General features: G+C 40.2%; 1 protein-coding gene across 3 annotated transcripts in view; it reads right to left on the bottom strand.

Annotated features, from left to right (window-relative positions):
• Window positions 1-15,406, bottom strand: part of LOC113008489 (E3 ubiquitin-protein ligase SH3RF3) — a 116,851-nt gene that overhangs the window by 6,731 nt on the left and 94,714 nt on the right. For 2 of the 3 annotated variants that reach the window (XM_026145941.2, XM_026145938.2), the window contains exons 7-9: window positions 12,329-12,603; window positions 8,225-8,550; window positions 845-1,203 (exon numbers count right to left, since the gene is read on the bottom strand). In XM_026145941.2, the coding sequence (XP_026001726.2) occupies window positions 845-1,203; window positions 8,225-8,550; window positions 12,329-12,603 (960 nt within the window). The remainder of the gene's footprint in view (window positions 1-844; window positions 1,204-8,224; window positions 8,551-12,328; window positions 12,604-15,406) is intronic. The other variant, XM_026145937.2, reaches the window with a different exon arrangement.

The following is a 15,406-nucleotide window of genomic DNA, read 5'->3' on the forward strand; positions in this document are numbered from 1 at the left end:
ACTCTCACAACATTTGATGCCAAAATTGCTTAAACTTGTCAGAAAATATTTGCTGTCATTTCCAGCTGGTCAGAATGTTCGTTTACTCGCAGTATTTACGATATTGTCAGTGTTCTGCGCTCGCACATATCCAAATATTACCTTGTCTAACTTTTTAATCACTCTGGAGAGAAACAATATAACGGATTTGTTTGAGGAATATTGCATCGCCTGCAGCCTTGTTCTGCACAGTGACAATAAACTTGTGCTTGAGCCAAGTTCATAAAAGCATCACCTCGGCCTGCAAGCGTGTTTGTTTATCTGTGTTTATCAAGCGGCAACCTCTGGGGCTGGAAAATAAAGCCAACATGGAAGTGCCAAACACTCCTTGAAGGCTGGCATTAAAACCAAATAACCCACATGTTAAAATGCCCGGATACACAGCAGAATTTAACATATTCTGGCACAAAAAAAAAGGGTTTTGTCTTTAGAGCCAATATTCCTTTTCATGAAAACTGCAGAGGTTGTGAATTTTGGCCATGTGGCTGCTTTAAGTGACAGGCGCTCAAAGAGTTTGAGCATCTGCCTGTTACTTGATCCCTCTCTCAATCAAGTTGGTGGTATTGGTGTCTTCTGCAGAGTTTTTGATGTCTGTGTCTATACAAACTATGGATTCAGCTTGAGAACCAGGCTTACTTTTATTGACTGATAATTTTTTACTCCACCTCTCATCCAAACATCCAATCCAAACCACTCTCTCAAACATACAAATGTTAAGCTCGTAACAGCAGGTGGCTAAATCCACCTGTTGTGTACAGACTATTTAAGTGTGCGCGTGTGTGTTTTCATGTGTCTGTGTGCCCACCTCTCTCTGGACAGGGGTTTGGGTTCAGGTCGGAGGACCATCAGAGCATTGCCAGCACGTGTTGCCGGGGGTGACATGGGGAAGTTGGTATCCAGGGAACCGGACTTTCTGTGCAGAGGCTCCAGCCCAATTGCCCCCGCCATGTCGCTCTCGATTGGACAGGAACCGGCTCGTCCTTGCGACGCCATCGGACAGGAACCTGAGCGGGCGTGGTGGTGATGGTGGTGCACGGGGTCGGTAGCCACGGCGCCTTGACCAGTGGGGTCATGGGTGGGTGGGGAGGATGGGGGTGAGCGAGGTTTCTTCTTTGCTGCGGCGCCCGATAAGAGTTTTAATAAACCTCCTGCTTTCCTCTCCTTCTGAATACAGAGGCATGAAGAAAAAGATGCAGGGGAGGATGGAGGGATAGAATAAGGGAGGAACAAGAAAACAAATAACTCAGAGCTAGTAAGGGTCATCGTTTTTCTATATAAAGGTATATTTCGGAAGGCCTTTCTTGATAAGAAACTAATAAAAGTGATGTTGTAAAAAAAACAGGTCAGGAGGGTATTGTTTGTTTCCTATAACTAAATAACAAATACATTATAACATGGAGAAATACAGAAAACAATAGCGATGGCAAAACAACGCAAGCTTTACAAGTGTCAGAAAATTTCAGGTATGATTTACAACACATTAAATATTTTTATGCATACTGCTTTGCTGCCTCTTATGTTGGAAAGGAAAGAAGAGTATCTATCAAAATATTCCAGTTACAATATTTAGTGTAACTAAAGTGTGGTCAAAAGTTTAGATACATGTTTACTTGGGCATGAATGTCGTGGCTTTTAATGAATTCTTTGAACCATTCTTTTTCCAAAGAGGAATGATTGTACAGCATACAACTTGTAACTTTAAAGTTTAAATGTAACTATTTTGGATCCACTCCACAGGCTCAAATATATTCATACACCAGCAGTCTCCCAGTCATGGCAGGCTTGAGCCTTTGTGGTTCCTGGGTTGTCCGTCAGCATCCTAACCAACGTCATCTCATCTGAGGGTAACAATCTGGATCTTCTTCCGGACTTTAGCAAAGTGGTGAAACAACCAAAGTTAATAGGCCTTGATCTTGTCAAGTTAACACACATTGTAAAATCTTCAGCACTGCTTATTAAAAGATTTAAGAGCATGTATGTATATATTTGAACCTCTATGTATACCTTTTACCCTATCTAGATTAGATAATATCCATAATAAATAAAAAATTGTGCCCCAAAATTCTTGTTTTTCAAAGTAATCAAAGCTGTATGATCTACAATTATTCCCCCCTGGGAAAAAAACAGTTCAAAGAAATGATTAAAAGCCTCAAATGACCACGGCATTCAGACCCATGATGAGTGTAACTTCTGAGCACAACTGTACCAGTCTACCAAGCTATGATTGACAGTTTTACAGGTGTCCCAGTGACAGCAAGCCAAAAGTAAAACTACCATTGTTCTTAGTTAACTAATATTACTGTTAATTTTTTCTTTATTAATCACTATGAAGTATTTTGTGTAAGTCTGGAATACATTGAAAACGCAGCTCGAGTCTTCTTTCCTGCATTAGCATGCCTTACACTCATGACTTAGAAAGAAGGAACCAGTGGATATGTGAGATTGTTAAGAAATCTGTGTTCACAGTGTGAATGCCCGTGTTACACTGAGTGCTAACTGAGGAAAGTGGTTGGGTATGTGGTCTTCAAGCTGATTACACATGCAGCTGACTATGGTGTATTGATTATAGAGCAAGCGTTTCTTAATGGTGTCTGTGAAGGCAGATTCATGCCTTTTCATACAGGCTTCACTGTGATTGATCATGGACGTGCTTGGCAATATTGTCCATTCAGCTCATACAGCTTGCTGTGATTTCACACCCTTAATCATGATGACACGAATCAATAGTAAGCATGTCTGAGCATGATTTCAGCTGTTTTGGAGACGCACACAGAGAATTCACATTGGCTCTACCTCTGTCTCACCTATTTTGGTTGCTAGATCTATCATCAGATCTTTCTACGTATACATATATCTATATATATATATATCTACATATCTATAGATATCTATCTATATCTATCTATCTATATATCTATTTATATCTATATCTATATATATGTGTATATATATGTATGTATATATGTATTAATCTGGCATTTACTTGCTTGGGCTATACCTACACCTTTTTTTTTCTAACACTGAATTCAAAAATGAGAATTCAAGCTAATTTTAAAAGGTTTAATATCTTCTACAAACCGGTATATGAAAACTCTAACTTACACATACAAAATGTATAAGGTGCCACTTCTCTCTAGTATCGTGCTACATTCTTCTAATTATATGCGTAATACCTTTTAACTGTTTAAAATTATGAAACACCAGACAAAGGTTTAGCTTTTGACCTCCTTTCTTGACTCTGTTTATTGCTTTCAGTACTCTCACTTTTGACAGTGAATCACACAAAGACGTGTTCTTTGTCGTTAAACTGAAACTACAAAAAAAAAGCGACATTGAAATTCAATTCTAAGAAAAAAGTCACTTTTTCAAAAAGTTATTCATGAGGTTTCGAGTTATTTTTCATCACTTTTATTCCAACTCAAATGATTTCTCTGGACTCTACATAAGCTATTGAGCATGCTATAGTATACAGCTGATTAGCTATTGTGTAGCCTGTTACTGAAATTGAACTGAACCTTGACATAATAATAACGATATTAACAATAAGCTGTAATGGCATCAGAAACAAGAGCAGTTCCAGACTGGAATAAGTAAAACTAAAAATTTACTTGACAAAGGACATGAACTGAGTCCTTGGATAAGAAGAAGAAGACGATCTGTGAACATATGTCCAACTCTACCATCTTTCAATGCAGAATAATGAACAAATGTTAAAAAAAGAGTCATCCCAAAAATTGCTAAAACAGTTTGAGATCCAGAGCAAATCCTGCTAACAAGCAGACAAACAAAAACAGAGAAACCAAACTAATCATGTTTCCTTAGGGAGACTACACTTCTTCCATGTAATTGAAATTTAAGATATCGCTGTCTATATATCTGAATTCTGCTCACTGGCCCTTGTGATAGTTCTGCCCAGCTGTCACAGTAAATTTGCAAGCCTTTGCAGATGGCTTTACAATACTGTCGTCTACTGAACCAGGCTTGACGGAAAACCTGCCTGTTCTGCATGAAGTTGTGAAAACTAGAAGCCGTCATTAAATATGGAGGGCGATAAGAGTAATGATCTGTCACAGAGAAATAGCCAGAACACAACACTTTCGGGAGGATTACTTCTTCTTACTAATTATAACTAATGAGCACAAAACTGCATTGAAATGTGTGCTCAAGCAAAGAAACGAACAAGCAAAAATACTAGTTAAAAAGGCACTTATGTCAAAACTTTGTTCATCTTGGCTTGTTTGTTTCCTGCATGAAATACACCTACTTTGGCTGGTCAATAACTTAATTTGGACAGTTTAAAAAGATCATTTGTTCAGGTGTAAATGGCTTCCTGTGACAGTCTGTAAATTAAACTCTGTTCCTTTCGTGAAAGCAAACGTGTAGAGCATGTCATTGTTTAAACTTAAATCTAAACAGGGTCGAACATGCTAACCTTTAAAACTGCTGTCTAACTGGAGTTTCTGAAATTGAATCCATTAACTCTGAAAACAACCAGCATAGTATTCATCTACACAACAGCTTATTCAACCTAGGGTCAAAGGGGGCTATCATTAGCAAAAAAAGGCTAAAAAAAAGGTGGTGTATACCCTAGACGTATTTTCAGACCACCTCTAACATCCACATTTATGGCCAACTTAGAATCACCAGTTAAAATAACATGCATCTGCAGAGGCCTTGTGGGAATAACGCAGGCCCAATGAGAACACGCAAACTCCACACAAGAACGGCCCCATCGACCAGGAGGTCCACACCAGGAACCTTTTGCTGTGGTCAAAATTGCAAATAATCCCGAGTTGCAGCCCTCAGATAAATTCAATTATTACATCTTGGACAACCAAATTCCATTAGTGATGATTGAGTGTTTTGATGATAACTGTATTAAAATAACTGATAAAATGAAGCAAAACAAAAAAGGAGACCAATAATAATTCAGTCCTAATGACCAAACTTATTATGGAGGTGGGATGGTTAGAAAAAAGTGCTTGGGAAAGCATTAGGGGAGGCTGTAAAACACTTTGACTCAGCAGACCCACTGCAGAAAATGAACCGCATAACCTGCTCCTACACTCAGAGAAGCAGCGCTTTAGGGATGTGCATTCCTCTAAATAAAGACATATGTTTTTTTCTTGTTAGATGCCTAAAAAAATACTGCTCACCTTTCTTTATTTCCCAGCCTTCTTTAAAAATAAAAGTGCTCACTGTCTGGATAACATACAGCTGTCTCGAGTGTACTCTGGCATGGTATAACACGCATAAGATGTTGCACGGCTTTGGCAACACAGGTTTTCTTCCTTTTCATGCAAATGCAGATTGTCTGGAATCTAATTTGGGAGAGCGAGGGTGAAAAAATAAAGATTAAAGAGATAGAAGAAGAATGGAAGGATGGAGGAAAAAAGGAAAAGAAGTCAGAATGGGAAAGAGGTAGAGAAGAGGGAGAAAAAGAAGAAGGTCAACAGTGGGTGGGAAAGAAATACAGGGGGCAGGATAGAGAGAACAGAGAGGTTCAGGCATAGAGATAGAGGGAGGGAGGCGGGAGTGAAATGGCACAAAAAGTGAATAATCACTCCCTCTCTTCTTTCATCTGCTGGCTTAAAGGCTTAATCTGCCTCCTGCGAGTGTGTGCGCTCATCTGTGTGTGCGTCTGTTTGCACGAGTGTGTCGAGCCCCTGGTGTTCTTCCAAAACGAACCACGAGGGGGCAGCAGCTACTCGCATTTAATCGCTTGTGACTCTGCCGTCCAGTCTGTGATTTGCACAGTATGTAAATAAATACCGTTGATGCCCGTGTGTGAGTGAACTTGTGTTACACTTTAAATGTGAGAAAGCTGTGTTAAAGTCGCAGTGTTTTTAACTTCACTTCTAAAAGTAGGCACCATGGAGATCGGGGTTGATAGAAGTAATGCACTGGATGCCACTTTCTGTCCACCCACAGAGCTAATTACTCTGCCATTTTATTCACCCACGCTCAACACTCTGCTTAGGTTTAAAAAAAAGAAGTAAAATTGAGAAAGATTAATCAGGAAATTTTAAGAATGAACATCTCCTTCATATTCATATATCTTATTTAGTTTGGTGTCCTTGTTTTCCCTAGTCATAGCTGTCGCTTTAAGGACAAAAGAGCCTCTGGGTATAAGGATCAAGGTTCCAACATGATTTAATGACACCACTATACAGCTAAATGTGAGACTTATTTACAATCAATCTCCAAAGTGTTTCAAGGCATTTTCAGACTTCATGCAATCACTTCTGACAGCCTTTTTCTTGGCGGTTGGCCTGTGAGGGCAGGCCTCTTGGAAGTGGTGTACAAATGCATTTCAGTGTCCGGCGTGATATGCGTCTGTAATGCTGGCTTGCACTGTAGACAGTGTGTCGAACAGAGATTACCCTAAACTGCGTCTGGCAGAGAGTTATCATAGCTGCTTCATCATTTCCTCTGTAACAAAGTCTGTGCAGCCTCACCGCCACGCTGATTTCATACCTGATGTTTCAGCTGTGCCAATGCAACCGCGAACGAGCCAAGTACAAAAGGATAGTGTCATATAATGGGACAAAAGATGTCAATACCCAGTTTTTTAACCAATAATAATTAGGTTGTAACAAGCCCGTTTGTCTTCGGAAAAAAGAAGAATTATCTGGCTTTCCTCTGAAATTTTAATCAGCATTTAGATGATAAATGGATGTTACAACTACAGAAAAATCCATACTGAGAGGCTCTTTTGGGATCAGAGACAGCTCAGAAAGGATGTTTAAGCCAGGTGATCAGTTAAAAGCTGAGAAAAATCTCCTTAAACCCTCCAAATATATGATTTTAGGAGGGTGGTGCAGAGGTGAGCTTGGGTCTGTACATGTACCTGTGTGTGCACAGGGAACTGTGCTTGTTTGGCAAATGGTGATTTGAAACTGACCGTAGACGTGGGTGTGAAAGTGTAGTTGTCATTTTAGCTATCTGTCTAGGTTCTACTGCGCCTCTGGTCCTATATCAGCTGGGATAGGCTCCAGGCCCCCTAAGAAAACTGTAAATTGGTTAAGTTGTTAAGAGAAGACCATAGTGTGTATAATTTTAGTGATAAAAGGCAGCATTCTTTAAAATCATAATGAAATAAAGGATGTCATAAATAGCCATTTTAAATGAATTACAGGTAGTTGTAATATATTTATTAGTATGTGGAACACAAACTCCTAACAAAAAATGAGAGGCATTTCATCTATGAGTGTGACAGTGTCAACAAGGCCTCTGCCTGCTGTTCCATAGTCAATGAGCTGTTTGTCAGCTAGCCACGTAGTTAGATTAGCTGTCCCAGACAGTGAAGCCAACAGTGAGGCAAATGGAGCTGAGACAGATGTGAGCTTTCGGTGCCATCATTCACTGTCAAAGCAGCCCGACTTAACATCCACAGCTTTAACGCTGCGGTTCTTATAACATATAGGATGGCACTCAGCGTTTGTGCCAGCTGCCTGGGTGAATGACACTTACCGAGGAAGAGGACATACACAGCACAGATTTCACACCTACTTAGCTGTGAAAGGTGAAAGACAAAACACATTTTCTCCTCGCGTGGTGTGAACATTAATTAAACTATATGTGATGAGTATTAATAGGAGGAGTATAATGTCTGGAGACATAAAAGTAGAAGTGGCACCAATTACTTGTTCCCTCAGTTACTATCCGTGTAAATGAGAAGAGCTGGGCGGTCTGAAATGAGGGAATTTAGGTGCAGGCAAAATACGCAAACTGACAGATGAGTTTTGCCATGTTGAATTTCCAGCCGTGAAAAACGATTCTGTGAACATTTTCATTAATAATTTTGGCAATTCTGGTATATTTTTCTGTGTTCATGTCCATAGATCTGAAATATTCTTGCCCTGATATAAATACAGTCATTTATAGTTATTTTATGATTAAGAGGTGTGACTTTCATTTCTCATAGAACCTAATTCCCACAAAACAGTTCAGTTTTGTGATTATATATGTGAAGAAAATAATGAAAGCCATATTGTAATGTAAGACATCCAATTATTCCATTAGAGGAAAAGTCCTTGTGGCTGTAATTTCACAAAATCCAATAATTTTTTTTCAAAATCTGATGGCAAATGTTTGTACAAAAAGACAAATATTGAAGCAAGCTAATAATATTTGCTCTCTGCTGCAAAGTGTCTTCAGAATTATCAGCGAGAATGAGCCTCACCTTCTCTGCTTTGGGCGCGAGGACGCCTTGGGCTGTGGTGTGTGAGGGGCCCGGCGATGGCGGTTGCAGTGGACTGGCTGACTCTCCGTTGAGGAGCACCGCGGACACGTTCGGAGGCGTGAGGCAGGAGAGAGGGGAGGAGAGGGGGAGGATGGGGCGCGAAGCCGGGGAAGAGAGGGGCGAGGGCCCTAAGCTGGGTCCCGGAGATACCATGGAGAGAGGACGACCTGATTGGCCAGGGCAGCGCGACGGGGAGGAGCTCTGAGAACGAAGGGGAGATATGGCCACCGTGGGGCGTTCCGGGCTTGCAGCAGAGGGACTGTGGACTGGAAGACACAAAGATGCAGTGTGGATTAGTATAAATGAGCGGCCTTCACTGACTGCAGCCGTCACTCGGTATTAGGCCCTGGAGGGAACAAATCAGTGGTTTGACATTGAGTCTCACTGAATAATCACTTAATATTGCAGGAGAGGGCTGGTTTTAAAATTGTGTCTCGGAAATAATAGGTCTGCCTGTATCTGTAAGCAGTTAGCATCATTATTACTTTCAAAGTCATCTTAGCTTGTTTAAGATGTACCCGTGCTACCTCACCCCTCTGTCTCCTGATACTCCTCATATACTGGCTAACACTAAATTACTTGATACACTATTGTGTCCAAGGCTCTGGTGCAATTTGCACAGGATAGAAAACATAGACACAGTACAGTCAGCCGATTGTCAACACCCATGTTGGTGCAAATATGCAAAGAAGTTGTAACCACTTTAGTTCCTACATGAGAAGTCTTCCAAACCTGCAAGTTTATAATGTCTGTTTAGAAACCAACTTGTCCAACAGCTAAGATAATAGTCATTATAATGCATTACTTCATGCATTTATAATTGTATTAATTAAATTTATAATGTAGGAAATGCAATTTAACACTATTAGGGCTGAGTTTGTTTCTCGTGAGAATAAAAGTGCACAAATATACAATTCCACGACAACATTCAGGCAAGCACGTGAGTGTGTTTGTGTATGCATGTGCACGCACAAATGGACACATATGGTTGCTAGCCACCTGCTCTTCTACACTGCAGAACAGAGGCAGAAATCCACAGAGAGGTGTACCGGTCATGTGAAAAACCCCAAAATGCCAGAGCTATGCGCATACTTTCTTTTGTAATTGAGAACAGATGCGTGTGTGTGCATGTTCGTGTGCGTGCGTGCGTTTGTGTGCGCATATATGCGAGAGGGAGCGCAAGAGAGGGAGAGAAAAACAGAGCGAAAGGAGAAGCTCTGTCATTACGCCTCCATAAAACAAAAAGCACAGTGATGTCATTCAGCTGTGTGTTTTGTGAGTCTGTGTGTTCACTTGTGTGTACGTATGTACGTGGGAGTGCTCGTGTGTGTATGTGTGTTATTCTTGGCTGTCTCCTCACAGTGTGTACTCTTTAGCTTCCCAAATGAAACACTCACCATTATTTTCTCAAAGGGAGAAAGCAAAGATTCAAAGAGAGATCAAGGCTGATGTGTCGTATGGACACTGCTGTCTGTTTGTGTGTGTGTGTGTTTCTGGGAACTGTGTATAAGGGTGCTTCTGGCAAAAGCAGTAACACTGCATGATCAGAGTGCTTAGAAATGTCTGTGTTGTGTGCAGAAGTCCAGTGTCTTTATGTGTGAGTGCATGTAGTAACACTGACATTGTGCTAAATTATCCAGCTGAGGTACAATGTGTTCTTGTACAGCCTCTCTGAACATAAACTCCCATCTTTAGTGTTGTTCCTTAAGGTTTATGGGGTAAAATGCAATGATTGAGTGTATGTGTATGATGCACATTAAATAATGTCCCACGGTCACAAGTTTTTTCTAAATTTAACAAAAATGTTTTAGTGTCTATATTTAGGTTTTGCTGCTTTACTGAGGACTGCAACCGGTTGCAATCAACATGCTGCAGATACAGACAATATGATTGTTGGAAATGCATTATATTTACCCCACAGCATACCCTCTGGGCCATTTTATTAGGTATACCTATTCAGCTGCTTGTTATCTAATCTGGCAATCACGTGCAGGCAACTCAGTGCATTTAGGCTTGTAGACGTGGCAAAAACAACCTGATGAAGTTCAAACTGAACATCCAAATGGGGAAGAAAGGTGATTTAAGAGACTCTCAACCAAACTCCCTGAGAGAAACTATCCAGTGAGGGGTGGTTTTGCAGGTGCCAGAGATCAGACGAGCAAGACCAGATGGCTTCAAGACGACAGGATAGCAACAGTAACTCAACAAACTACAGGTTTCAACCAAGGTATACAGAAGAGCATCTCAGAAGGCACAACATGGCAAACCTTGAAACAGAATACTTTCAAGCAAAAGACCAGAGAGGGGCATCATTCAAACCCCACAGACTACTAGGATGACATGTCCTTCCTTCTGATTGGCTGCTTTCAGCGGGATAATGTGCCACGTCACAGAGCTTACATAATTTCAAACAGATTTCTTGAACATGACAACGGGTTAACTGTACTCAAATGGCATCTCCAGACACAATTTGTCATTCCAATACAGCACTTTGAGACAGGGTGAAACAGGAGATTCACACCAAGTCTGTCCAGTCGACAAATCTGCAGCAAGTGTGTGATGCTTTCATGTCAATGTGGACCAAAATCTCACCTTGTTGAAGCTATGCCACGAAGAACTGAGTTCGTTCTAAAGGCAAAGGGGGAACCAACCTAATACTCGCAAGGCATACCTAATAAAGATGATGAGCGTATTTTATGAATGTATTAAAGCGAAGCAGGGTTATAAAAAGAAACCTTGGTTATCATGTTGACTAATAAAAAATTCACCAGCTGTTAAATCAGGGTTTTTCTCTGTCTGGTTTGGGAAAACCTGGGTGGATATGTGCACTTTGTTCATCATTAGTGCACAACTGCTTGCCAGCACAATATACTTTAAAAGCCAAGTGTGCACATACCTTTGGATATTTTGTCTATGTGAACAATACTAACTGGGTTTCATTTATTTAGGCACATTTTTCTTGTTTGCTTTTATTTAGCTGCTACCAAAAACAATCAGCACATGACTAACAACATGGAAGAAGCTGAAGATTAAAGAGGTTACTTGTAAAACTGCATATGGTAGCTACTTGAATTAATGACTGTTCAATATTCTGTAATCAAAGACTACGGGGCAACAATGCTATAGCACCCCAAATAATCTGGACTTGGCTCCTTTAAGGCTGGAGGCTGCTGAGCAGTTTTACTGAAGCACATTAAAACTGTAAAAATACTGCACATCCCCGTATGATTTCTTTTTACTGAATATTTCTTTGCAGCAAAGATCCAGTCATCTGTCATTTAAAGAGGCTTTAATGTTTCCCCTTCTCCTGCGGAAAACCTTATTCTTTGTTTCTCAGAAGTATACGTCAATTTTGGAATAACTGATTTATCATCAAAGTAAAATCTTTTACCAATCATAGAACATACTGCCTGTGTCAGTTTGTTAGTCAGACCTTTGCGTTTTGCTAACTCTGAATTTGAAACTAACAGTCCTATTAGCCTGAAATCTGTAATGCTGCAAAGTAAAGTTTTTAAAGCATATTACAAAAACCCATGCATGATATTTTTCAGGATCTCCTTTGCTGTTACCCTGCATTAAAGAAAAATATACATGCGATTAAAGCAATACATCTATGTGATACTCTAGGTAACTGAAAAAAAAAAGACTTTTTCTCTGTGTCACAACATCCCACCTGGATGCAGTAGCCTTAACCTGGCCTGGCAGGCTAGGCTCAGTACAGCTGCTTTTACGAAATGAAGGGGAACGACACTGTTATGCTCTCTTCCGTGCTGTATATAGACCTTTTTCTGGCTTATAAATTGTTCCATAATGAAGAAAGGTGGTTTAGAATAGAATAGAAGAGAATAGAATAGAATAGAACAGCTCTTGTCATTATGACAAGCTAACAAAAGCACAAGAAAACAGATATGATAGTCTACTTTAATTGTTATATTTGGGTTTAGTACATTAAAATCCAATTAGTAATTTTTTCTCACAAGAGGAAAACTTGTGCAAAACTTTTGACCAAGTAGAAATATATAGATTTAAAATGTTTCTGCTCACCCAGCTGCATTGAGGTGCGTGCTTGGTTGGTATGCTGGCTGGAGCGCAGGCAGTTTTTCAGCTGGGCGGCAGCAGTTTGTGGCGAAGAGGCGGGACTGATGCTGTTAACAGCGTTGGCTGAGTTTACCAGTGGGGTGCCAGGACGGGACGAAGAGGGCCCCGGGGATCCTGGAGACGAGGGGTCTAAGATTTTACTTGCCACCTGACTGCAGCCACTTCCTCCTCCTGGGCTGGACAAACACGAGCTCCGAGTAGCACCAACTCCAAATGGAGCCCTTCAACGAAAAAAGGTGAAAGCGATATAGACTTTTTATTAAATTTATTTTATCATTTAATTACAACTGCTTTCTACTGTACTTGTGACCATTAACATTTACTGCTCTGAAAACATCAGTCTCTTTCAATACAGTGACTTTTCTTCTAGTGCCACATTAAGATTCATTTCAGTGGTTTAGAGTAAAAACTGTTGAACATATTGCCTTGAAATTTGATGTACCACTGGCCCCTGACAGTCCTCTTCTGTTTATTTGCTCAGTAACTCAAATACCCATTTAATGCTAAGTAGCAAATCGGAGCTTGAAAACCTAAACTTTAATGTGGTCAACTCCAGCTGTGTATTCATCTCAAGCTGACGTGAGAAAGTAGCTTTACAATCCAAGACCAGAAGCCATCTCCATGTATAAAAATAAGATGGAGATAGCTTCTGGTTTGAAAAGTAAAGCCAGTGTGGAAGGGCCCTAAACATACAACCATTGCAAAGGAAAATCTGATTGGACAGATTTACCCAATGATATATTAGTTTAGTTAACATCCTTTTTATGGTCTCTAGCTATAGTCTTCTTTAACACAGCATGGTGTTTGCATTGTAAGTTAGCCATATTTAAAGTAAAAACAGAAAAAAAATGAGGGATAAGTCTTTAAAAATGGCTACCCCAGTCCTTACCAACCTGCAGCAACTCTGGGAACTAATTCTGGCCTTCTGGTGAACGATAAATGCAACTAGTTAACAGATAACAGATTTGCCCTTTTTACTAATTTATCACGGTTAATTGCCATATTATCAGAAATTAATTGCATTCAAATGCAAATGTGATCCCATTCAGATTTAAACTGATAGACTGGTAGCAGATTGATAGTGAATGCAGTTTTATCTTATTGCATCAAAGTCACTTTAAAGACAGCAGCTGACTACAAGTGGTTGCAGACCTGGTCCCTTTCTTTGAAGCAACCATTTCAAAGGCAACAAGACTTTAAGTTCATTGCATGCAGTCACAGTAATTTAGTCATGCTGCGGTCTCTAACCACTGCTTTCCCTAGTGAGACCGTAGCACAATGGGGAATATAACTGAAAAAACAAACATCATATCATACTTAATAAGCGACCGAGACAATAAACTCATCAGGAGTTATGTTAAATGTTAATTATGAGCCAGTACTGAATCCAAAATTAAAATTTGCAAGCTTCCCTGTCAGTACTATTACCCTCTGTCAAAGTGAAAAATTCCAGTACTATTATCTGACCGGTGGATCAGCACGAGAAAGTGTCCTGCTGTAACATATATGGCGTTGCAGACTGCTCATGTTTCTGTCTGCAGAGTGCTGAATGGCAGAACAGTGAGCTGAACATTATTGACGCAGCGGTATTCACACACTTATGGTTGCCCATCGACTTCCCGTCAGACACATACAGAGTTATGGCTTTCTCTCCCTGTGTGTGTTTTTGCCAAAAGAAACTGCAAAGTTATCCACTGTTTCTTCGACACACTAAATTCAACTGCTTAAAGTGTGTGCTGGGTTTAACTCAGGTCTTTTAGCAGGCGTTTTTGGCCTTACTTATGAGTAAGTTTGAAGATTTCATACAAAAGAGGATTTTTTTCCCCCCAGTATGAGTTCAAGATCGGAAATGAATCCGGCAACACAACAATCAAAAGGCTTCTTGGGAGTCTTATGTTTAATCACATGCATTTGTTATGTATACTCACGGTTTGCATTAACCAGGATAATGAATTCCACAACAAATATGCAAATATTCAAAGTGAAATTTAAATTTGCCAGTATGGGCCACCTGTGTAGCTCTAAAATAAACATGCATTTATGTGTTTGATCAAGTCAGTGTGTTTCTGTGTGCATATCTTTGGCAGCTTCTCATTATCATACTGAGAAATTTCTGAGCTGCACTGCAGACAAAGGGGGGTGGGGGGTAGGGGGGGGTGTAAGGAGGGAGGAAGGCAGAGAGGGAGAGAGTATGCTTGCGTAAAAATAACAAATTGCCTCTCATTTGATTACTCGCCCATCCTGTCTTTCTCTCTTTCTCTCTTCTTGGGATTGCATAATTGCAAAATGTGAAGCAGCCATTCATATCCACTGGAGAAGGACACCTGCTGTTTTTGCACCCGTTTCATGTCTTTGTATCATTTTCTTTTGCTTTCTCTTCCTTCTTCTCTCTCCTGCTCCTCCTCCTCCTCACTCTGTCAATTTCTCTTTCAGCCATCTTCTGTTTGAATTTCTTTCCATAATTCACGCCCTTCTTCACCTTTTCCTTTGTCAAACCCATTCTATTCCCTTTCAACCGTTTTCTTCTCCTCTCACATTTTGCTTCCCTCCATTCGCTTTCCCTGTTTATCCTGCATAGCCTCATCATGCTCTCCAGCTTCTCATTACCTTCCTCTCTCTCATTTTTTTGGCTCTCTTTTCTTCCATTACTGTTACTGTGCCTTGCTTTCATTTTCTTCTCTCCTTTTTCTTGACTGCATCATGGAGCGGAATACAGATGAGATATAAAGCAACTGAAAACGTTTTAATGCATATGGGAATAATGAGGGTAATTAAGTTGCAAAATATTTCAGCACACCATTTTTACTGGTTTATTTGTTTTGGACAGCTACGAGAAGTAGCTGTACTACTAAGTAACGACGAGGATGGTAATTATAATAATGACGACAGTCGCAATGATCTACGGTGAGGCTGCGGAAGCCAAACACTAGAACGGCAGAGCCAGTAGTGTCGGACTGGTTAAATTTTATGATGTATTTAATTTAATCTTCATGTAACAACATTGAATTGATTAAGAATGGATTA

Source organism: Astatotilapia calliptera, chromosome 16 (genome assembly GCF_964374335.1).
Source record: "Astatotilapia calliptera chromosome 16, fAstCal68.1, whole genome shotgun sequence".
In the NCBI taxonomy this organism is placed as follows: domain Eukaryota; kingdom Metazoa; phylum Chordata; class Actinopteri; order Cichliformes; family Cichlidae; genus Astatotilapia; species Astatotilapia calliptera.